At 42.0% G+C, this 25338-nt stretch overlaps 1 protein-coding gene across 5 annotated transcripts in view; it reads right to left on the bottom strand.

Annotated features, from left to right (window-relative positions):
- Positions 1-316: 316 nt before the first annotated feature.
- The window catches only part of SNPH (syntaphilin), a 716339-nt gene continuing 691317 nt past the window's right edge, over positions 317-25338 (bottom strand). For 4 of the 5 annotated variants that reach the window (XM_044090431.1, XM_044090434.1, XM_044090433.1 and 1 more), the window contains one exon: positions 317-6402. In XM_044090431.1, the coding sequence (XP_043946366.1) occupies positions 5199-6402 (1204 nt within the window). In that variant the 3' untranslated portion in view covers positions 317-5198. The remainder of the gene's footprint in view (positions 6403-25338) is intronic. The other variant, XR_006367169.1, reaches the window with a different exon arrangement.

Below are 25338 nucleotides of genomic sequence, written 5' to 3'. Positions count from 1 at the left end.
AGACAAACAACCAAAAACGAATGTTAAAATAGAGCGAATCCTGTCCCACAAATAAGTTTCTGCAGCTCTCATGCCTTGGTTAGCTATGGTCCTTATTACAAAAACAATCACAAGGCAATCTATTCGTCAACAAAGGCAACAAGTGCTTTGGTCATAATAAGAACACAAAAATCCTACACTAATGTCGTAGTGCTTTAAAGAAGATTGAATTATCTGGGAAAATAAATACTATATTTATATATATATAATTATATAGATATATATATATATATATATCATAAGAGAAAAAACACTTTGAATTAAACACATCAACACAGAAGTCTTCCCCTTATTTATTTTAGCAAAACTTATAGCGATTGTCAATGTTCATTTAATACGCAACTATGCTACAGCAGTTATTTTCTGCAATTAAAGTGAACTGTGAAACATACATGAATGGCCACAGAAGGCTTGATTCTCAACTTTGTGGAGTGACCCATTTCACATTATCTAAAGCTTAGTATTATTTTAAGTAAATATCAACATGTTCATTTTTTCATACCTCATCCGGCTTCAGTGATATGTAGGTCCTGTACTAACTGGCCACCGTAACAGATTTGAAGAGAAGACGGGGGAGATCACATCCCTCTACAGAACAGGAATTATGACAGTTAAACTGGGGGAAGTGTTTTCTCAAGTCTTCACTTTCCTTCCTGCATTCGCAGTAAGTATCCAGCAGTGCCACAACTAATTTGTAATCCTACTACTGGGGAACTGCATTTGTCAGATTGTAGCCACTGTAACAGACATTTCTAAACCATATTAACAACATTCCATCTTTGTTACGTCTTTACAAGCTTGTTGCCAAACACAACTGGTTATTTGCTGGCACACACGTGATGAAGAATAACTTACAAACGTGGGATACCTACAGCATCCCATAAAGCTTTGGCAAAATGCATATATGTATTAAAATGAAAAAATAATTTATAACATACAAACTGAAATGAACAGTTTAGTAATTTATGACATTTACTATTCCACCAGATGTCTCTCCACATTTAACATAAATGTATCCACTTTTCAGATGTGCTTGTATGTGATTAAAGAAACTGAGTTTACAGAAAACTATTCTTCATTTAAGTACTGTAAATGCAGAAATGCTAAAGTCCAGCTAATGTGATACAGTGTAAAGTATTTTAAATGTGATTAAATACTTCAGCCCTTTTCATTTAAACAAGTCACAATAACCATTTATTTATACAGCTTACCAGACGGAAAACCATTACCATTTCTATTGCAATTTTAGGACGACAAAAATTATTTACTAAATGCAGGTATCATCCTCTCTCTCTCTCTCTCTCTCACACACACACACACACACACACACACACACGTGAATATCAACAAAATATAACTAAAAAAGCAGTTTCTTCTACCAAAGGTGACCTCTTAGTTTAAATCACTGCTTCTACAGGGCTCAAATGATGAGTGCTCGATGTCAAACTGTTTCCTTCTCAACAGCTCAAATATATTCTGATACTAATGCAGGAGCTGGGTTACAGAATCAGTGCCACTTCTCCCCCATGTGGCAGAAAGAAAAAAATGTGCAAATTCATACCATCCGGCAAGCATCTAAATTTAGTGTTTTAATTCTAAAAAGTGCAATCAGTGTGCAGCTACAGAATAAAGAATGCACAAAGAGGATGCCTTGGGGTCCTCAGAATTATTTGTCCTATAATTTCACTGGCATGCATGCTGTCACTTTTAAATCCCAGATTTCTACTCTGGAAAGTCATGTATATCTGCAAAGTGCCAAGTAATGAAGTCAAGATCAGCCCTTTTTAAATAAAGTAAGCAGAGCACAAAATATATTATATTAAATAAACTGTGAAAGACAGTGCTGAAATTGTGACCGTACAATGCTGGCCTGATAGAGTGGTCTACTGATGTCACAATGTCCCCCAAGGCTTCTAAGATGCTTTAAACAAGCATCTCTGGAGAGTGGTCTTAAAACAGTTTTCTGACTTAACTCCAGCACTCACATGCACAATGCCATTTCTCTGGTATTACTGTGCAACATAACTTAAAAGGGAGTGACATTTTTATGCTGTTTAGCAATACTAACAGTGAATCACTGGTACAACAGTAAGCTTTTCGCTACCGTGCAAAAGCAAGACATTTCCTGTACATACAGTTCTGTAAAGCTCTGCATGGCCATACCCTTTATGTTATGCAGAAAACAAAGCATGTTATGTACAGTGCACTATAGAACCGTCTGCTGCAAACTGTAAAGAAAACTGACACGGCAGATTATCTAGGATGTAGTGGCCATTTTTAATGTCATACTTGTTGAACAAAGCTTATTTTTTAGGCATTTAAAGGAGATATTAAGTGGTAACCAACAATATGGGAGGGGTGCAGTATTTAACCATAAATGTGTACTATAATGCACTGAGTCTGGATATATTAAAGGCATCTTGATGTCATGTACATTGTGTATTTTAACAGCAAGCAGTTCAGTTTAATTTCAGAATCCACAGCCTCATTTTTTTCCATGAGGTTGGGGTGTAATTTTAACTGACAATCATCTAAAGCCAAGGTTCACACTGCCGGGTGGCTAGCCCTGGCATGGATATACAAACAGACAAATCAACTGTTGACCCTTTTTTTTTTTATTTTCAAGGTGTATACATGTTTTATTCTTCACCTTTTTCTACACTCTGATCAGGTTTTATAATGCTGGCAACTTCCACAGGTAAAAAGGAGACAGAGTGATTAGGTGCCTGTTGATGCCAAAAGGCTCATAATTAAGATGCCTGGGATGGCAAAATACTAACTCTGAAATTGTGGTATTACCGTATCCCCATTATTCAAAGGTATGCCAATGTTGGAGTTAAGTAGCAGATGTGGGGGGGGGGGGGCATCAATATTTTACAAACTTTAGGGAGTTTTTCAAAATGTGTTATATTTAATTGAAACTGGGCATACTTTTTTAGACCAGTGGGACTTGCATTCAGAGGCCTTGCTATTTGTTTCATTTCTTGGTATGTAATTCTTCATTTTGAGTCCGTCAGCAGAATAGGATTGCATAAATAAATCATACCGCCCAATGGATGACACGTCATGTGGAATACCTACATACATTTTAAAGAGTTAATTAATTACATTTTAAGTTTATTTACATTTCCTTGAAACATACTCCCAAGCAGCAGCATCACAATGCAACACTTTTAGTAAAATATATGCATTTTTGAAAGAGGCTAGTTTAGAACAGTTAATGCACTGGAGAGAATGTCCCAGATAAAACCTGTGTTAGCCAATCAGGATGCACAATTTTTTTTACATAATGGGAGTGGGCTTCTACCACTGTGCCAACCAGAGAGATGCACTTCTTTTTTGTACTTCTCACCCAAATGTCCCTCCACCACCCAAGCGCCACATGCGGGGTTACGCCACTCTTTAGTCCATTATGAATATCTACTAATACTATACCTGCTACCACACTCTAGGGGTTCCTCTTTTTTTTAAAGACTATTTCTGTTTTGTGTTTTACAGCAACATAAGTACAAAGCTAGTACTTAACTACTTTTCTGAGCTCAGTAGTACAAATCTGTCCATTGGCTTAATAGTACGCAAAAAGAAACTGGGAGAGAAGACAGACATGAAAGCAGTATGAACGTCATGGAGAACATCATTTTTCTTTCTTATTCTGACTTGCTGGGGTAGTTTAGCTTATTGACTGGCTGCTTGTAATTCACTAACCTCCAGACCCTGACCCATTCATAGTAGTTGTATATTTAGGTTAAGATGTAATTCACTAACCTCCAGACCCTGACCCATTCATAGTAGTTGTATATTTAGGTTAAGATGTAATTCACTAACCTCCAGACCCTGACCCATTCATAGTAGTTGTATATTTAGGTTAAGATGTAATTCACTAACCTCCAGACCCTGACCCATTCATAGTAGTTGTATATTTAGGTTAAGATGCAATTCCCTAACCTGCAGACCCTGACCCATTCATAGTAGTTGTATATTTAGGTTAAGATGCAATTCTCTAACCTCCAGACCCTGACCCATTCATAGTAGTTGTATATTTAGGTTAAGATGTAATTCCCTAACCTGCAGACCCTGACCCATTCATAGTAGTTGTATATTTAGGTTTAGATGTAATTCCCTAACCTGCAGACCCTGACCCATTCATGGTAGTTGTATATTTAGGTTAAGATGCACATTTTGCTTGTTGTTTTTGTGGACTTGGAAGTGATAAGGAAGAAAGCAAACCAGGTAACATTAGCAATGCCCTTTGTGGTGCTGGTGGTCTTGGTTCAGGGAACTGGCACACTGGAAAACTGAGGCACTGTTTTTCAAAGATGGGTAAAGTTCATATAAAAATTACAGTGAGTCTGAAATGGTACGGCATCTCAGTGCACCCTGGAACCTCTGATGTAGATGTTCAAACTGAAAGGGAAATGTGGAAAATAATGTTACTAATGATTTCAGTTTGTAATGTACCTTCATCCACTGCGGGACTGCATGCAGATCTTACAAGTGTTTAATAACCTGACGGGAATGTTCTAAGCAGCAACAGGAAGTGTGTGCAGCTAATGTATCACATAAATCTACAAAAAAAGAAAGTTTATGGTCTTAAATCAGAAGTGCTTCTCTAGGTAATCCACAGATTTCAAAAATTATCCAAACAGAAAATGAAATTACACACTTGTTTCATAGGAACAGAAAGTTTATCCATTTCATCTGCTAGCTGAACTTGAAAAAATTCTCTGTTCCCACTGAAGTATCAAACGTGTGTGTGGAAGCCCAGCAGAGGAAATGAGTAACCCCAAATGTGAAGATACGCTGTTTAGCTTATACTGCACTAAATAAGCTACTTAAAGTAACAGACTGGCTTTGACTCCAACAACAAACCACATCACTTAGTGTTTAACACTCAACTATGAACAAGATTAGTGTTTCTTTCCTGACCTTGAAATGTTGCTTTTAACATTTTCTGATATAGTGGCATTATATGACAGGATAAATTACACATCTAGTTAGCCTAGATGCAGGGTCAACAGCTGTCACACGATATTTGTCTGCATTAATGCTAATCATTCACTGGATTAGACTTGCATGGGAAATGTACATGCAGTGTCAAATGGTGTGCATATGAAGGCAGAGCCTAGATCTGATGAACGCAATCAGTCCTGATAGTACTGTTATACTTGTGAATTTCTGCTAGCAGGACGGCAGCCCATTCGCCGTATGGAATGCAAAGTTACTGTACAGCAACCACGCAACAGGGATCCAATGTTATAGACAGGCTGGCCCTGCCATCGCTGGGTGCGACAAAGCCAAGCTACCGTGGGTACTATTGGCACTGCTACTGCCAGAAAGTCGATGAGGAAATGACGACTCCAGTATGACTTTTGTGGGACTACATCTTGGTCAGGCTCACTAGGATCTTCATCAATATTATAAATGGCACTGTCTGCCATATTCATACTGGTAGGCTGCTGGACTGTAGGCTTTAGGATGACAGAAGTATCAACATGGCTACTAGATAACTCATTTCCTTCTTTGTCAGTCACTACAATAGCAGAGTTTGGGTCACTTGGGACCAGGTCAAGCACTTTGTTGGTATTACTGACTTGGTAGCTAACATTTATTCCCAAGTCTTCAATTTCAGAGGCCCACAAAGATGTCTGACTACTTGGACTACAAGCTTGAGATTTCATCACTTTCTCCATTATAGTATCTAAGTCAGGATTGTACTGAACAAAGTCGGTCTGTATAGCTCTCTCCTCAACATCTGTAGCCTGGATTCCCATTTCAATACTACAGTGAGAGCTGGCAAGTTTCTCATAAGTAGAGCTGTGAGGAAGCCTTGAACTCATGGTCATGAAGGACATTGGAAGGGAAGCATCTTCAGCAGAGCAGTCCAACCTGGAGGAAAACTGGTCAAGCAAGTCTGTTCTACTGTAGGTGTCTTCTGCACCTACAAAGCCACTGTCTCCAGTCTCCTCAGTTGAAATGCTTTGAAAGTCACCTGCATTCTTGTCCTGTGCTGCTTGGTCACTTAGTTTGGTATAAGTGGAGCTCCGAGTAAGAGACCTAGCAGGGGATCCCCCTGCTGAACCAGTTACCTCATCTCTTAGAGTTCCATTCTGAGCAACCTCCATATTCTGGAGTAAGGTCTCAAGCTTGGTGTTCTGGATACTGATGTCAATAAAATACTTCTGGATGCCTTTATCATTTTCTGTCAGATTGCTCCGGACAGTATCAATTACTTGCTTCAATTGTTTGATCTCCTTCCGGGCCTCTTTTAAGGCTAACTGAGCCTCAACTCTATGGCATTCCTCTTCAATCCAGTCTTCTTGCATTCGAGAAAGTTGTGCCTTCAGTTCGTCCACTTCTATATCTCTGCAACAAGAAAAAACAAATAAAATATAACTTGTTTTAATTAGCTAAATGCATAATTTTAATTACACATTTCTGAGTAAATTTCTAAATGAAACCTTTCCAAATTCAATCCCAAGAGATATCTTTACATTGTCCCCTGTTCTCTGGGGCACCTGTCGCCTAACATTGTTACGTTTCAAGTACAGCTCACTCCTTTTTGGAGGCTGAATATGCAAACATAACCACTGAAACATATGTCAGGCGAAGGGGGGGGGGGTTAGCAATACAGATCTGTACAAGCTATCTCATGAAATGTAAGGTACTTCCCGGTTTCCCAACAACCCCAGACTGCTCTTTTTTTGAAGTATACAGGCTGAGCAGGCATTACATAGAAAACAGAATGTCACAGCTAGCAGGCATGCACAGGAACTGATGCACTGCCTTCCTGTTTAATCGGGAACCTAGAGTCCTGCAGTCTGAAAAAGATGGCCATGCAGCCTTGTACATTTTCAGCTGGGGCTCTTATTAGGCAGTGTAACATCCTACTTGAAAATACAACTAGACCAATCGACTTCAGAAATTTCAGTCACTGGATTACTGGTTCCAGTGATTTTTTATTTATTTTTTTTACAAAATGATTTCCTTTCCAAAGGAAATGGCGCACTGTTTCAGCGTATTCTAGTTTGATTAAGTTCTCGAGACTAAAAAGAATTCTGAAAATGTCGACAATGAAAAATATGATAGTTTTAGTCTGTGTTTTTTCTCTCAGAGATCCCTTTCTTGCCTGAGCACATTCATTTTTCACTTCTACTAGGACCTCCCAGCTGCCACAACATCCCCATTCTGCTACGGTTATAGCCCACTTCCTCTGTGCATTCTAGGACAAGGTGTAAGGAGGTGTGATTACATAAACACAAGTTGTGGCTGCCAAGGTAATGGTGGTGGGGTAGAATATGGTTCTACCCACATGTAGTCCCATATGCTCTTTGTGTTCACCTATAGGTATGTAGATGCACATGTGCATCAGATGCACCAAATGGAGCAGCACAAGTCTACGAGTAAAAGCATGTGGAACAGTCTGTTCACTCTCCATGTAATTAATGTTTTACTGCTAATGTGTCCATGGGGCAATGTGTTACTGATGCTGACAATTCAATGAAACAACAGAAGGCAAGAAAAGTTAAAAGGAAAAACTGATACTGTCAAGCAATCAGAGAAAATAACCCTCAATGCTGACTAGTGACTACTTTTGAGGCCTCCTTTGGCAAGAGCAGTACCATGTGCCACAGTATCACCATGTCTTTAAACAAAATTACCGATCAAATCCAGGTTAAGCATGGTTTGTGCTGAACTGAGAAACAACTTCTTATCACCCAGATTTTCTCAACATTCCTTAGTTACTTATCTTGATGGTTCTGATCCATGAACTTGCTACTGTGGTGCCTTAATCCGCTATTTCCCTCCCAGTTATCTTCATTATACCATGTACCTGGCTTCCATCAGCCTCAGCAAAAAGCACTGCCATAGCCTTTAAACCTTATTGCCTTGTACCTTCCCAGCATCCTACACCAAATATCATCCTCTTACAACTCATTAATCCCATGCAGTCATTAAATAACAATTAAAACCCATACCATATCCTCTCCCTGTCACTACATCCACAAACTTAAACACACTAATTCAACTCTTTTGAATAGCAAAGCCAAAACTATAAACACCTGTGTGACAATACTTCATCTCCCATACATGCAACACTTCACCAGTCCTCCCTTCTAAAATACTGGTAAGAAAATTTTAGTAGAATAGTGTGAAAAATTACCCTCAACCATGATGGCTGATAAAACAATAAGAATTCACTAGTAATTCAATGCCCAGAAAGTTGCACACTGACAACTACCAAGCAGTGGAAAAATAAATAAAAACATCCTACTCACCCTCAGCCGCTCATGTGAGCAGATCACTTTTCCAAAGTATCCCAGGTCTTAATCTTTTAATATTGCTACATTCCTCAACTTGGAACTTCAATCCCAAGGAAAAAAAGATACCCCATTAACTGATCTAAATCAATGGAAGATGGCATGCTATAAAGCAGTAGCATACAAAACTATTTGTCAAATCTCCCATGTTAGTAAACTGACAGAGTAACAAGCACATTAATGTCACTCTGGAGGTATACATGTCTCTTCTTTTTGGAGAAAAAAGAAAAGACTTGGCTTTCTCTGGAAATGGATTTAATTCTGTGAAGATAAAAATTAAGGTTGTAAACATCCCAAGCACTTATTGTACATTGTCCTGTGTTTGTATGACTTGGAAAGAAGACTGGAAGAAGAATGATTTGATTTAAGACTGCCTCAGAAACAATTTTTGGGAATAAGGTAGGATTTGACCTAAGGGGGAGATGGTCTTTATGGAAAACTAGGTGTGGTGGTTTGCTAGATGATACATAAAGTTGGTATATCTACCTGGCTGTGCTGATAAGCTACTAGTAGTAAGGTCTTCCTGGAGAGGGGCTTCTAATAACAGTTTGGGACAGGCTTGAATAAGGGCTGTATAAGTACAAAGTTGAGGTCTCATGGAGGAGTGGGGTCCTTGATGGAAGGCCTGAGGAGGAAAGTGCCTTATAGATCTTCTGGGAAACCAGGGAATTGAATTGAATCTCTGATACAAATTATAAACAGCTGCTAGCTGAACTTTACCAGCTGAATAGTTGTAACAAGAGTCAAACTGGCTATGAAATGAAATATTGAGGGAATAGGAGCAGAAAAGGGGTCCAGCAGCCCTTGGTGCACTGCCCACATAGAACATCTCTTCCATTTACTCCTGTATAGTTTTATGATGGACTGCTTTTGAGAGGCAGAAAATAAATCTGAACAACTCTAGTAGCAAGGGCTGAGTTATTGGCCATCATTTTAACTGAAGAAAGCATGCAGTAAGTGAGAGAGATATCTGGGGTGAGAGAGAAGATCCAGTTAGGGTCCAGTAAATATGGAGGTCACAGTCTGTGCTTTAAAGTGATTACTTTGTTTTAACTGCCTTAACTCCTTAAAAAAAAAAAGGCTATCCTACACTTGTTTCCCACCTTTCTGAAGATAGAGTCCAGTTTTCAGAGTTTGCTGAATCCAGGGTTGTATTGTAGTTTCTGTGTTGACCCATACCTTACTTGGATAGAAGGAAGTTTCTTTGTTCACCAGTGAGAGTGGGGAGCTTTGAGCAGCATGTCCCTGGAATAGTTTTCAGCTCAGAATTTGTAGTTTATTGGCCATTTTGGGCTAATTTCTATCCCTTTCATCTTTCTGTTGTAAAATAATGCATTTGCGTGTTTTTTGCGCTTGTTATCAGCTCAGCAAGAACCTGCCCAGGTGACCTGCAGATTCCTACAGCAGCAGAAGGAGAAAAGAGAGACTTTGGTTTGATTTAAGTACTTTTTTGGCTTGTTTCTTGGTGGTAATTGCTAATTCTGCCTAAACACTCGGTTTCTAGTGTTTATTTAATACTAAAAAGCCCATTGCAGCTGTTTAATTGCACTTACTGTTTTGCACTTTAAAATCATGTTTTGAGCATTTAAACTGTTTTAACTGTTGTAGGCTATACACTCAAGTGTGATAGCCATTTTTCTGTGTTTTAAAGTGATTATTTTGTTTTAACTGCCTTAACTTCTTAAATAAACACACACACACACACACACAAAAAAAAAAGCTATCCTACACTTGTTCCCCACCTTTCTGAAGCTAGTAGAGTCCAGTTTTCAGAGTTTACTGAATCCAGGGCTGTATTGTAGTTTCTGTGTTGAGCCACACCTTACTCTGATAGAAGAAAGTTTGTGTTCACCAGTGAGAGTGGGGAGCTTTGAGCAGCCTATCTGTCCCTGGAGGAGTGGTTTTCAGCTCAGAATTTGTAGTTTATTGGCCATTTTGGGCTAATTTCTATCCCTTTCATCCTTCTGTTATCAAAACCCACATTTGCGCGGTTTTGCGCACCGCACAGCACCTGTTAGCTGGGGTTAACCATCCCCAGCTCCACAAAGTCTGCTCTTCAGTTTTTCAGCCTAAAGCACATAGACCTGCACCTTTCAGCCCAGCACTTGTTCTAAATTTACTGCAGCACTAGATAACCCCCAGCACTCAACCCCCACATCTGCCAGAAGGGAATAGCCTTTATACTTCCCTACTTATTCAGGCATGTCCAAGAGACAGCTCCCGGTGTACTCTCCAGCCTACCTGATGAACCTGGGCATCTTGAGGCAATGCTACAACTGCCTCATGTACACCGACAACCCTCTCCTCCTACCACCAAACACCAACACTTGTGAGAGATGCACTTATACAGCCAATCTAGAGCCAAAGCTCTCTCCAACCAAGACTGGAACAGACAGTCAAGAGGAGAAGGTAACAACTCACAAAGTACAGTTGTCTACACTTACCATAAATGTAGATGTTCAAGTGTATTCACTGTTGCAGTCCTAACAAATGGGTTATCCGGCTCCTGGTAACCCTCAGTCAGCCAGAATACCAAAGGTAAGTAAAAATGCTGTCGGTTGTAAAGGATGTCAGGGCGCCCGATACAAAAGGAGGCAGCCAAAGTCACTTCCTCAGTCTTTCTTGCCACAACAGTCAGGAGCCCCCAGACAAAAGGCTTAAACCACAAAACAATTTGACAAATTAAGCCTGTATCTCAGGAAACGAGAACTGGAGAGGACCACAAAAAGGGGGTGGGGGGGTGGGGGGGACCAGGACTGCAACAGTGAATACACTCGAACATCTACATTTATGGTAAGTGTACACAACTGTACTATGTTCATCGTGTTTCACTGTTGCCGTCCTAACAAATGGGTTGATTAACAAAGCCCAAAGAAAAAGGGGGGAGGAACCAATAGCATCAAGGAGATAACGCCCTGCAACACCGCAGTGACAAACCCTGCCCTGGCTCTGGAAAACAGAGGCAAATTATAATGCTTTGTGAAAGTGTGAACAGAAGACCATGTGGCAGCATCCAAAATGTCTTTAGTAGGGGCACCCCTTAGAAAGGCTGCAGAAGTGGAAGCCGCTCTAGTAGAGTGGGTCCTAACCCCTTGAGGCAAAGCTTTACCATGAAAGGAATAAAGTAATGCAATGCGCAATCCATTTAGAAATTGTCTGCTTAGAAATAGCCTTGCTCTGGGCTTCAGAGGCAAAACTGACCAATAACTAGTAAAACCTGAGCTGTCTGTGCATATCAAGAGAATGTAGGATCCCTCTCACCTCTATTGTGAGGATTAGGAAAGAAGGTGTATGGACTGATTAAGAGTCAGGCTGGAAACCACCTTAGGCATAAATGAGGGATTAGTCCTCAGAGAGACTATCAGCATGGAAAATAAAAAAAGGCTCCACGGCCATCAAAGCCTGCAGTTCCGAAACCCTCCTTGCCGAAGTTATAGCCAAGAGGAAGGCGGTCTTCCAAGAGAGAAACTTTAAATCTGCAGAGGCAGCAGGCTCAAAAGGAGGAAGAGTGAGTTTCTCCAGAACAAAATTAAGATCCCAAGTAGGTGCTCTTCCCTGAGGTTTTAAATTGCAAGCACCTCTGAGAAACATTTTCATCAGGGGATGAGAGAAAATTGGCTGTTCAAGAGAACAATGAGCAGAGATGGCTGAAGCACGGGTCTTGATAGAGGAAAAAGAAAGACCACCCTGAAGCAAGTCAGCGAGGTATTCCAGGATCAGAGGAAGGGTAGGTTGAGAAGCAGACTCCCCTCTAGCCTGCATCCAGTGAGAGAACCTTTCCCATTTGCTAGCACAGGATTTCCTAGTGCCAGGCCTCCTGGCCTCCCTCAGCACATCAACCACCTGTTGGGAAAGGAAGGAAGAAAGGGAAGGAGTCGTACAATGAGCCATGCTGCCAAATGGAGAGACTGAAGATGAGGATGTAGAATGTTTCCCCTTTCCTGAACCAAAAGATCTGGCTTCAGAGGAAGATGCCAAGGAGAAAGATGGGAGAGATTGCGAAGCAGCGGATATAAGTGCTGTCTGGACCAGTCCAGAGCTATGAGAGTAGTCCTTGGACATTCGTTCCTGATCTTCACTAATACTCTGGGAAGTAGAGGAAGAGGAGGGAAGGCGTACACTGAAAGCAATGTCCAAGGGAAGGACAGAGCATCCACTTTCCAGGCTTTGCTGTACTGCTGTCTGGTGCAAAAGAGAGGTAGCAGATGGTTGTCTGGGGAGGAGAAAAGATCCACCTGAGGAGTGCCCCAACGTTGAATGATGCTGTAAAAGACCGCTCTGTTCAGCTGCCACTCGTGAGGATCCAGAGTTTGCCTGCTCAACTGGTCTGCCACAACATTGGGCCTTCCTGAAAGAAGCTGAGTTAAGAGATGGAGGTCCAGGGATGCTGCCATGGACCAAAGATTCATGCTTTGCCTGCACAGGGGGTAAGAGTGAGTCCCTCCCTGCTTGTTGATGTACCACATGACTCTGGTGTTGTCTATTCTGACGAGCAGGGTTCCTGGAGAAAGAAGATGCTTGAAAGCTAGTAAGGCCTGCTGAACTGCAATCAACTCTTTTAGATGTACAGGTGCATCTGTTAGGCATTCCAACATCCCTGTATGCATCTGCTATACAGGTGTGCTCCCCAGGCGTAGTCCGATGTGTCTGTAGTCAGAACTTGAGTGGCAAGAGGCGTCTGAAAAGGCATGCCTTTGTTTTGAAGATAGGCTGTTGCCCACCATAGAAACTCCACCTGCAGAGATGGAAGCAGAGGAATCATCATATCCAGGTCCTCTGTGTGTTGACACCAAATGTTCTTGAGGTACCACTGCAATTTCCTCATATGCAGTCTCGCATATGGAATCATGAGAATACAAGATGCCACGTGTCCCAGAGCTTGCAGGTATTTCCTTGCAGGGAGCTGGGACAGGCTTACCAAGTCCTTGAAGTAAACAAAGAGTTGTCTGCTTCTCCTGGGTGAGATGTATCATCTGGGCGGCTGTGTTCAGACTCGTTCCCAGGAATGTTATCTCCTTGGATGGTACCATTTTCGATTTTTCTACACTGAGTGTAATCCAGGGAAGATAGAAGAGTCTTTATGAATTCCAGATCCTTCAATAGCTGTTCCTGAGAACTTGCTTAAAGGACCACTACGGGCAAACAATGAAAAAACATAATTTTTTTATCTTGCCATGATTTACTGCACCTCCTAAAGCTGCCTGTAGCAAAACAAGTACTCATTCCTAATTTTATTTTTTTTTACTCTTGCCTGCCCTCATGGGGGAAGACATTGTGATTCCTTTGGAAAGCTAAATCTGTCTCATAATGCAGAGACTGTGAGAACACATAGCCCTACCATATGTTGTCAGACTAGACTTCCATTCACTTAGAATGGAATACCTGAAAAAAATGCCAAGTTTGAGAGTCTGCAGCTCATGTGTCATTGACTGGTATGTGCTGAGCTTTACAAATGTTGTTCCTATTGTACTACACATTCTCTGAAAGAAACTTGGAAAAGTGTCAACAAATTACTGAGATAAAAAACACTTTTCACAAGGAGCAGTTTTGCAAGTTTCAATTCCTGGCCAGGTTACTCCTCCCATCTCCCCTCCTTCAGTGGGCTACAGTCTCACATTTCCAGCTTGGGTAGATTCAACTATTTCGTCAGCTTTACATGACAATAGACATAAAAAAATCATAGCCTAGTGTGCCACTAAATCTGTTCCCTTGTATGTCTCAACTTCTGAATAGCATTTCCCAGGAATAAAAAAAAAAAACAAAGCACACACACCAGTCCAGAGTTTGGGCCAATCTATCCATTGCTTAAAGTGCACAGTAAAATACTCAGTTTTTAATGCATTCTGGCTGCTGACATGGTTAACTTTACATAGTTAATCTCTTATAGTATAACCTGAACTTATGGTATTTAATGACAAGCTTTACAACAGTTCTCAGTTTCTTAACAATGACCTCCCAAGCCTCTGATGTGACCCAGTACTTTGTCAATATACAGTGGTGCAGCGGTTAACGTTGTCGCCTCACAGCAAGAGGTTCTCCGGTTCGATTCTTGGCTGGGGTGCCTTCTGTGTGGAGTTTGCATGTTCTCCCTGTGTTCGCGTGGGTTTCCTCCGGGTACTCCGGTTTCCTCCCATATTCCAAAGACATGCATCTGGAGCATTTCTCCCCGGGCCTCCGCTGAAAACAGGCTCTGTGGAACCTAGTCGGACTTTCCCGGTCAACAAATGTTAAATAAATAAAAAATAAAAATAAAATACATAGATTAATACAAATATTTGTGCACGTGACACATACAACAACACACATATACCATCATTAAAACAAGATAAATGCAATATAAATCATATCAATATAGTTATGATTTCTAGTTTATGACCCTGTTTGGCTACGGAAACTTCTTTCTGAAGTTATGTTCAAGCAATTGTATATTTGTTGTAAAATATCTTGTTTAATTTGTTTGTCAATATTCTAACCTCTGTATGCTGCATAGGTTCATAGGTAGGTACTAGGCTATTGGCCCTAGGGCCTATATAGGTCTAGCCAAATGGTACCCTGGCTTTTGCCACCCAAGAAAATTATTTTCCTGTGCCCTTGTGAAGCAGAGCCACAGAAGTGATCCCCGGGGTGAATTTCATATCTCCCATCCAATCATCAAGAATTTTCTTGAAGAGTGCTATTGAGGAGCTTTGTTTGATACAGATAGGTAGTTAGTTCCAGACTATGGAAGTCTCTGGGACAGGAATCTATCGCTCCAGCTTGTTCTGTTTATTGTGGTGACAAGGTTTAGGTCCCTAGAGCATGTAGCTCAGAGGGATTGGGATTTCTTTACGTGGAGCATGTCCAACAGCTCTGGGTTTGACATAGCTTTATATGTTAGGCAGAGATTCCCCTCTGAGTAGGCGATATGCGACAGAGTAAAGCTGGAGTTTTTTGAGACTGTCTGCGTAGGGCATCTGTTTGAGGCTGGTAATCTTCTTTGTGAGGTACTTGTGTTGTCTTTTCAGCTGTTGTTGATGTCTTGTGAGGTACATACCAAAAGGGGCGTCGTACTCTATAATGGGTCTAATGAGTGATGAGTAGGGGGGAACAATGACCTCTTTTTTCCTGGATGAGAAACCTTTTGTGATGAGGTGTGCCACATAGAAGGATTTCCTGACTACTGTGGCGATGTGATTATCAAAGGAGAGACTACTGTCCACCTGTGTCCCAAGGTCTCATCACACTTTCAGTGTTAAGTTGACTACCGCCTATGTGGTAGTTCATGGGTACAGAGTTTTTACCAAAAGGGATGACAACGCACTTTTTGGCATTGAGCTTGAGGCCATGGCTTTGACACCAGGCATCTGTCTCAGTGAGGCCCTTTTGTACGATGTCCACATCGCTAGGAGTTTTGATTATGGCTTCTAGTTTACAGTCATCTGCAAACTTTGTTAGCCAAAGACCTTCTATGTTAGCCTGTACTTCAGAGAAGTATATACCAAACAAAAGAGGACCCAGGACTGAATCCTGTTGTACTCCACTTGTCACTGGTCTGAAGTTGGATTTAGAGTCTGCTACTTTCACAGTGTGGTTTCTGTCAGTGAGCCATTTGGCAACCCATCTTGTGACATAGGGATATATACCTAGTTTAGTGAGTTTATCTATAATTCCAGAGTGGGGGATGGTGTCAAAAGCCTTGGCGCGATGTAGATAGGTTGTGTGAACCACCTTACCCTCATCTACGGCTTTGGTGACCGCGTCAAAGAAGTCTATCAGGTTTAGGAGACATGATCTGCCTTTTACAAACCCGAACTGGGTAGGGTCCAGAGTTTGGAGATTACCAATGTCATCAATTGTAAAACTCTGATTTTACTCCTTTTATATGTTCTATGCTCTTTGTACAAAATAGCTATGTTTGTATAATTTATTTTTATTATTGTTTACTATATATCCGGAGATTTTCTCCCCGAGCCTCCTCTGAAAACGGTCACCTTGTGTCCAGTCGGACTAACTTTGTAAACAAATGGAAAATAAATAAAAATAAAATATACTACGAAAATCAATCAATATACCAAGAAAAATCCAAAACTTAAGAAAAAAAAACACAGAAGGAAGGAAAATGTTTCCTTGATGCTGTCATGAAAATCTTACTCACTTATTCAGATATTAGACTAAATACAATGTTATGTAGCATTGAAATGTGCTGACATTATAAGAGTGACAGTTCATTACTTACGCATAAAGGAAATGTCAGAGTGGAAAAGTTCAAACAGTGGATAAAGAGGAGGAGGGAAGAGAAGAAAGAGTGAGAAAAAGTATTTGTTAGAAGTAATAATTAGGGTAGATATGGGAGGCAGGAGAAAAAATGAGTAAAAATAACATTACAAGTAAGAGAAACGAAACCGAGGAAAAGAAGAAATAACATGGACAAGATTTACTGTGTGTGTGTGTGTGTGTGGTGTAAAAGAACTGTAAAAGTAACATTACAAGTAAGAGAAACGAAACCGCGGAAAAGAAGAAATAACATGGACAACAGGATTTACTGTGTGTGTGTGTGTGTGTGTGTGTGTGTGTGTGTGTGTGTGTAAAAGAACTGTAAAAGTAACATTACAAGTAAGAGAAATGAAACAGAGGAAAAGAAATAACATGGACAACAAGATTTACAGCTGCAGACTGTCAAGTGGATTGGTAGCAGGTGTCATAAAACTGGGTTTGAAGAAAAGTTTGGTGACATTGAACAAACAGATTTGTCCACATTAATCATGTATCATTTTGTGTGTGTGTGTGGTGTAAAAGAACTATAAAACAAATCTGGACTGATACATGCTTGCTGCCCTGCAGAGGGGGACACGTGCAAGTGCAGTGGACTGGCTCCAGTAGGAAGGGATGGCAGCATACCTCTCAACATCACAGAACAAGAAATCTGGACAAGACCATAAATAATGGTGGACAAAGGCCCCAAAATAGGGACAATTTATAAATCTTGCTCTTACAGACTTAGAAAGTTGATAAACAGGTTTTACATTAGAATGAATTCTCTTAAGGATATGAAGTCTGAAAATCAAATGCCTGTCATAATTTTCTGACTTCAGTGTTCAATGATTTGCCAGTGATTTGACAGAAAACTGCAATTTTATGAAAAAGATAAAAAAATCTGGAATTCCTGCAAAAATCTATACTGTTGAGAGATATGGATGGGAGTCCTGAACCAACACCCATCAATTGTTTTCATTCGTTTGCCAAAGCCATTCCAGCAGTGCTTTGCAGAGAGATAGGAAAAGCCTTAAATTTGACTGGTATGTTGTGTGGGTAGCTGTGTTTCTGGAAGGTGGAGGTGTGCTTTTGTAAGTGTGGTGCGAATTTTATGCATTATGAAATGGATAGATTAAGAGTAAAATTGTGGTCAGTGATGTCCCTAGCAATTTCATCAATGCTTGATTCAGACATTCCCCTGTGTTTGTCAGTACTATGTTTGAGTGCATTGTTCTGGAGTATGGTATCACTGCTACAGCTGCTGTTACTCTTTCAATACAAGTATCTGCTTTGGAAGTTTTCTCCAGGAGTCTGTTGCTGAGAGGATTAGAAACATGCTATAAGTATACAACTAAGACAAACTACATAAAGCAATAGTAAGAAAAAGTACTAGGTCACATCAGAGGCTTGGGAGGTCATTGTTAAGAAACTGAGAACTGTTGTAAAATGTATCATTAAATACCACAAGTTAAGGTTATACTATAAGATAATAACTATATAAAGATAACCATGTCAGCAATCAAAATGCATTACAAGTTGAATATTTTACTGTGCACATTTAAAAAAAATGGATAGATTGGCTTAAACTCTGGAATGATGTGCGTGCTTTGTTTTTTTTTTTTTTTTTTGTTTTGTTTTTTTATTCCTTGGAAATGCTATTCAGAAGTGAAGAGACGTACGAGGGAACAATTTTAGTGGCACACCAGCCTGTGATTTCTTTGATGTCTATTGTCATGCAAAGCTGACTAAACAGTTGAATCGAGCCAAGCTGGAAATGTGAGACTGTAGCCCACTGAAGGAGGGGAGATGGGAGGAGTAACCTGGCCAAGAACTGAAACTTGCAAAACTGCTCCTTGTGAAAAGTGTTTTTTATCTCAGTAATTTGTTGACACTTTTGCAAGTTTCTTTCAGAGAATGTGTAGTACATCAGTAGCAACAACATTTGTAAAAACTCAGTGCATACCAGTCAATGACACATGAGCTGCAGACTCTCAAACGTGGCAGTTTTTTCGGGTGTTCCATTCTAAGAAAGATTCTCACTACACCTTTCTAAACATACTGAAAAATATTAAGATACAACCAAACACCCTAATATTGGGTGATTTCAACTACCTTGACATTAATTGGGAAATCTACTCGGGTACCAACTCCTTTTCCCCAACGGTTCTTGGAATTCATAAATTCCAATGCCCTGGATCAACTAATCCATTGTCCCACCAGGGGCTCCAATATCCTAGACCTGGTCATTACCAACATGGGAGACAGATGCTCCACACCAGTGGTCACCCCCTCATTGGTCAGGTCTGACCATAAGCAAATCACCCTTGACATCCACATCCCACCCCTACCCCCCAGTAAGGAAACCTCCTTAAACTCCAAAGCCGACTTCATGCTACTGAAGTCACAAGTGACGAACTTCACAACACCCACGCAGAGGGGATCTGGAAGTTCGACTGCAGAATCCTACACTAAGGCACTGTACGAGCACATCCACTCGTGGATGAATTGTGCCATCCAAAATAGAACCAATATGCTCTTCTCCAAAAAAAGGAAGCCAATCTGGTGGTCCCCTGCTATAAGCAAACTATACAACAGAAGGAAGAAACTGTTGCAGAAAAGAGGAAAATCCCAGGATGCAAAAAACTCCCTCACCAGCCTCAGTAAGAAGCTGAGATCCCTCATAAAATCCTCAAAAGCTAGTTACGAAAATAAAATTGCCAAAGATTCCAAAGACAGCCACAAGGCATTCTATAGTTATGTCAAGAATCTAAATGGCAATGCTCAGATCTGCTCTGAGCTACAACAGAATGGCATTAAATATACTGATCCCAAGGATACTGCCAATATCCTGGCAGATCGATTTAGTGCCAACTTCACCCCCCTCTCACCCCCTAAAGGGCCCATCTCAATACCAAAAGATTGCCAAATTCCAATAATCATGGCCACACAGGTAGAAACTGCATTCTCCAAAGCTAAGAATACAGCATCCATGGGACCAGATGACATCCCAGGCTGTGTACTACATGAACTACAAAATGAACTGGCACCTCACCTAAGTGTCATGTTTAATCATAGCCTCACCTCAGGCTTCGTGCCCACTGAGTGGCGCACAGCTACAGTTATCCTGCTCCACAAGGGAAGATCTGCCTTGGATCCCGGGAACTACCGTCCCATCAGTCTGACAAGCCTGATCTGCAAGGGCATGGAACTTATAAACAAAGACATTGGCAACCTTCAAACACTGGACCCCAACCCAGTTTGGGTTTGTGAAGGTCCGATCTTGTCTCCTGAATCTGACTGACATCTTTGAATCAGTCTCCAGAGCTGTGGACGAGGGTAAGGCGGTCCACATAGCCTATCTGGACCTCGCCAAGGCCTTTGACACCATCCCCCACTCTGGAATCATAGATAAACTTACTAAGTTGGGCATAAATCCCTACGTCACTCGATGGGTTGCCAACGGGCTTACTGACAGAACCCAGACTGTAAAAGTAGCCGACTCCAAATCCAGCTCCAGACAAGTGACAAGTGGAGTACCTCAGGGTTCAGTCCTGGGACCACTCTTGTTTGGCATCTACTTCTCTAAACTACAGGCCAACACTAAGGGACTCTTGCTAACAAAGTTCGCAGATGACTGCAAACTGGGAGCCATTATTGAATCCCCAAATGATGTGGATATTCTACAAAAGGGCCTTACAGAAACAGATGCCTGGTGCCAAGAAATGTACAGTTATCCCCTTTGGAAAAAAACATGTACCCATCAATTACCACATAGGCGGCAGGGCACTAAACATCGAAAAGTGTGATGAGAGACTTAGGGACACAGGTGGACAGTGGTCTCACTTTCGATAACCACATCGCCGCAACAGTCAGGAAATCCTTCTATGTGGCACACCTCATCACTAAGGGCTTTTCATCCAGAAAAAAGGAGGTCATTGTCCCACTGTACTCATCCCTCATTAGACCCATTATACAGTATAATGCTCCGTTTGGTATGTACCTCACAAGACATCTGCAACAGCTGGAAAGGCCACAGAAATACCTCTCTAAAAGAATCACAGGCCTAAAGCAGATGCCATATGCTGACCATCTAAAAAAACTCCATCTATACTCTGTGGCATATTGTCTACTTGGAGGCGATCTCTGCTTAGGTTCATAGGTTCATACTAGGCTATCTGCCCTAGGGCATTTATAAGCCTAGCCAGAGTGTGTTTGGCTTTTGCCACACATTTTAAATTAATTTTGCTATGCCCTTTTTCGAAGTTAGTATACTGTGCCTCTGTCTAACAGTGACACAGAAGTGATACCCGGGGTAAACCTATGATCTCCCATCCACTCATCAAGATTCCTCTTGAAGAGAGTCAATGAGGGACTCTGTCTAACCTGGACTGGGATTTTATTCCAGAGTGAAGGGAGCCTCTGGGTTATGAATCTGTCCCTCCAACATGTCCTATTTATTTCAGTGCTGAGGTTCAAGTCTCTCGAGCGCGTAGCTCATTGGGATTTGGATTTTCTGAGGTGCAGCATGTCCATTAATTCCGGGTTGGGCATGGCTTTATACGTCAGGCACAGATCGCCTCTGAGCAGGCGGTATGCCACTGAGTAGAGCTGGAGTTTCTTTAACCGGGCAGCATATGGCATCTGTTTGAGCCCTTTGATTCTCTTGGTGAGGTACTTTTGGGGTCTTTCCAGTTGCTGCAGGTGTCTGGTAAGGTACATCCCAAAAGGGACATTGTACTCAATTATGGGCCTGATGAGGGATGATGACCTCCCCTGATCTAGATGTGAATCCCTTCATGATTAGGTGGGCTATATAAAATGTTTTTCTAACCACTTTGGCCACGTGGTTGTCAAATGAGAGATTGCTATCAACTTGAGTCCCCAGGTCCCTAATTACTTCTTCTGTACTTAATGGATTACCACCTATGTGGTAATTTGTGGGCACTTTTGCCAAAGGGTATGACTATACACTTTTTGGCATTTAGCTTGAGGCCATGGCTCTGGCACCAGTTGTCTGTTTCTATGAGGCCCTTTTGGAGGATGCTTGTGTCGGCTGGAGAGTCGATTATGGTGCCCAGTTTGCAGTCATCTGCGAACTTGGTCAGCCACAGTCCTTCCGTGTTGGCCTGTACCTCCGAGAAATATATACCGAACAAGAGAGGTCCCAGGACTGAGCCTTGTGGGACGCCACTTGTAACTGGTTTGGAGTCTGACATGGCTCCAGCAATTCTAACCATGTGGGTTCTGTCCTTGAGCCAGTTTGCAACCCATCTAGTGATATAGGGGTTTATATTTAAGCTAGTAAGCTTATCTATAATGCCCGAATGGGGTATTGTATCGAAGGCTTTTGAAGAGGTCCAGGTAGGCTGTGTGGACCACCTTCCTATCGTCAATGGCCTTGGTGACTGTTTCAAAGAAATCAACCAGGTTTAAGAGGCAGGATCTGCCCTTAAAGCCGAACTGGGTAGTATCCAGTGTCTGTAGGTCCCCAATATCTTTATTTATGAGGTCCATGATGATCCTTTCTATAGCTTTGCAGACCAAGCTAGTCAGGCTTATGGGGCGATAGTTTCCAGGATCTGTTGAGGCACCCCCTTTGTGGAGAGGGACCACTGTTGCTGTACGCCACTCTTTGGGTACATATCCTGTAGTAAGGCTGAAATTGAACAGCAGTTTTATGTTTGGGTTTAGCTCTTCTTGGAGTTCATGTAGGACGCAGCCCGGGACACCGTCTGGTCCCATTGATGCTGTTTTTTGCTTTGGAGAGGGCAGCTCTTACCTGAGCATCTGAGATGTCAGTGGGGGCAGCACTCTGCTGGGATAGATATTTGCCCTTTTGGTGGGGAGGGGGGGGAGAAGTTTGCGCTGAACCTGGCAGCTAGGATGTTGGCAATGTCTGTGGGTTCGGTGTATGTTTTGTCATTCTGGACTAATTCTGAGCATATCTGGGAATTCCCACCCAGGTTCCTAACATAACTAAAGAAAGCCTTGTGATTATCCTTAGTGTCCTGTGCAATTTTTCTCTCGATGCTGGCCTTAGACGATTTTATGAGTGCCCGTAGTTTTTTGCTAATACTGATCAGAGATGCCTTCCCTTTTGGTGATTTTGCTCTAACATGTAGTAGCTTCCTCCTTTATTGTATAGTTTGTTTATGGCTGGGGTCCACCAGACAGGACGTCTGCCTTTGGAGGATTGGGTCTTGGGATTGCATGATCCATGCATTCCTGAAGGTGTTCATAGAATGCGTTTATAAAGGATTCTGCAGTCTGGGCCGGATTTTCCACAGGCCCGGGGGCTTTGAAGGATTCCACCTCGGTTTTGAGGAGTGTGGTTTTCAGGGCAGGGGGTGGAGTCAGGATGTGAATATCCAGTGAGATTAGTTTATGGTCTGATCTTACCAGTGAGGGATACACTTCTGGTCTGGAGCATAGAGTCCCCATGTTGGTGATGATCAGGTCCAGTATGTTTTCCCCTCTTGTGGGAGTGGTAACAAGTTGTTCCATAGCATTTGAGTTTATAAATTCTAGGAACCTTTGGGCTAGGGTGTTGGAGCTAGACTAATGCTCCCAGTCTATGTTTGGGTAGTTGAAGTCACCCAATATAATGGTGTTTGGAGAGACCTTCATATTTTCCAGTATTCAAAGGAAGACCGAGTGGGGTTCCTGGGTTTGGGAGGGTGGTCTGTAGCAGGCTATAAACTGGAAGGCAGTTTTACCCACTGTTAGTTGCACATGGATAGTCTCTGATGCTTCGTGCTGTGCCACCAACCTGGAGGTGTGGGTATCTTTGACGAATATTGATACTCCCCCTCCTTTTGTGGTTCAGTCCAAGTTTTGGGGCCGAAAAGCATGGTATGAAGTATAACCTGGTAGTGCTGGGGTGCTCTCGGGAGCGTTGAACCAGGTTTCTGTTACTGCACAGATATCGATGTTCTCCATGCTAAGGAGAGTTTCGAGTGCGTGCATCTTAAGGTTTAGACTTCTGGCGTTGAGTAGCATTACTCTTAGTTTCTTATCCCTTGTGATACCTATGGAGGTGGGTTTGTCTTTTGAGCCTTGCATAAAAAAGGCACTATGGGGGTAGCAAGAGCCTTTGCCAATATCCGAAAGCCCAGGGGTGACAGGTGCAAGCCGTCCCTAGCGAAGCATTGTGGCTTGTCGAGCATGTTATCCCAGGCTGACAGGCATTGGATCCCCTTTTAACATACAAGGCCATGTCAAACCCTGAGCTGTTGAACATGCTCCACAAAGAAATCCCAATCCCTCAGAGCCACATGCTCCAGGGATTTAAACCTCATCACAATGAACAAAACATGCTGGAGGGATAGGTTCCTGACCCAGAGACTCCCCATAATCTGGAATAGACTGCCCATACATGTCAAGCGGAGCGCCTCATTGGCCCTCTTCAAAAGGAACCTTGATGATTGGATGGGAGATGGGAAATTCACCCCGGGGATTATGTCAGTCGCCCTGCTAGACAGGGCTCCAGAGAAGTAAATATTGTGGGAAGAAATATCCAGAGAATTGTTATGCTAGGGCTTGCATAGGCCCTAGGGCCGATAGCCTAGTACCAACCTATGAATGGAAGTCTAGTCTGACAACAAATGGTAGGGCTATTTATTCTCACAATCTATACATTATGGGACAGATTTAGCTTTCCAAAGGAATCACAAAAACAAAAAATAAAATTAGGAATGAGTACTTATTTTGCTGCAGGCAGCTTTAGGAGGTGCAGTAAATCATGGCAAGATAAAAACATATAAGTTTTCTTCATCATTTGCTCATAGTGGTCCTTTAAATCAGACAGTCGCAAGTACAGGTAAATCTGAACTTTCTTCTGCCTGCAAAAAGTGATGATTGGGGCCAGGCACTTTGTACAGACTCTGGCAGCAGTAGATAAGCCAAAGGGCAGTGCAGAGAATTGGTAATGTTGCTCTCCCACTCTGAAACAAAGGTACTGCCTGCAACTTTCCCTGATAGGAATGTGCAGATAAGCCTCTGAGATCCAAGGTTACCAGCCAGGAATCCTTTTCTAGCAGTGGTAGCAACTAATGCAGTGAGCATTTTGAAGCTTGGAATTACTAGAAAAGAGGTCAGAATGGAAAGATCCAGGATAGGATGCCAGGTGCCTTCTTTTTTTGGAACTAGGAAAAGCATGGAATAAAAGCCCTGGCCTACCTGCTGAGCAGGAACTGCTCCCAGATGAGACAGAGACAATTTGTTTTTCTACTTCTGCCCTTAGGTTTGGAGGAATGTCCGGGAATCCCCTGGGAGCTGGAAAGGTGCGGAAAGAAAACTTGTGTCCTAGGGACACCGTTCTGAGCACCCATTTGTCATCTGTGATAGTAGCCGACATCTGCAAAAAGGGCCAACCTTCCCCTAAAGGACTTTCCCAGCAAGCAAGAACAGGCAGAAGTTGTAAAAAGTCATCGAGTGTGTTTTGATTGAGATGCAGGCTTGGAGCTTCCCCCTTTAGAAGTGGAAGCCTGCCAATGCCTAGACCTTTGAGGGGTAGCCCCCTGCCCCCTAGAAGATTTGTAACCTCTAGTCCTGGAACAGTTCTGTCTGCTGGTATCAGGAAAGGTCCAACTCTTGGAAGGGTAATTCCTGCTAAAGCGAGGGGATTGAACTTGCAGAAAATCCTTAATAGTTTGCATGGACTTAGCCTTATCCTCCATCTTCTTCAGCACCTCCTCTGCTTTGCTGCCAAAAAGACTGTCTTTATGCAAAGGTACATCCAAAAACTTAG

The sequence above is a fragment of the Protopterus annectens genome, chromosome 12.part0 (assembly GCF_019279795.1).
Source record: "Protopterus annectens isolate FY-2018-M chromosome 12.part0, PAN1.0, whole genome shotgun sequence".
Taxonomy (NCBI): domain Eukaryota; kingdom Metazoa; phylum Chordata; order Ceratodontiformes; family Protopteridae; genus Protopterus; species Protopterus annectens.
Note: the sequence above shows the minus strand (reverse complement) of the source record. Positions and strands in the feature narration are given on the sequence as shown.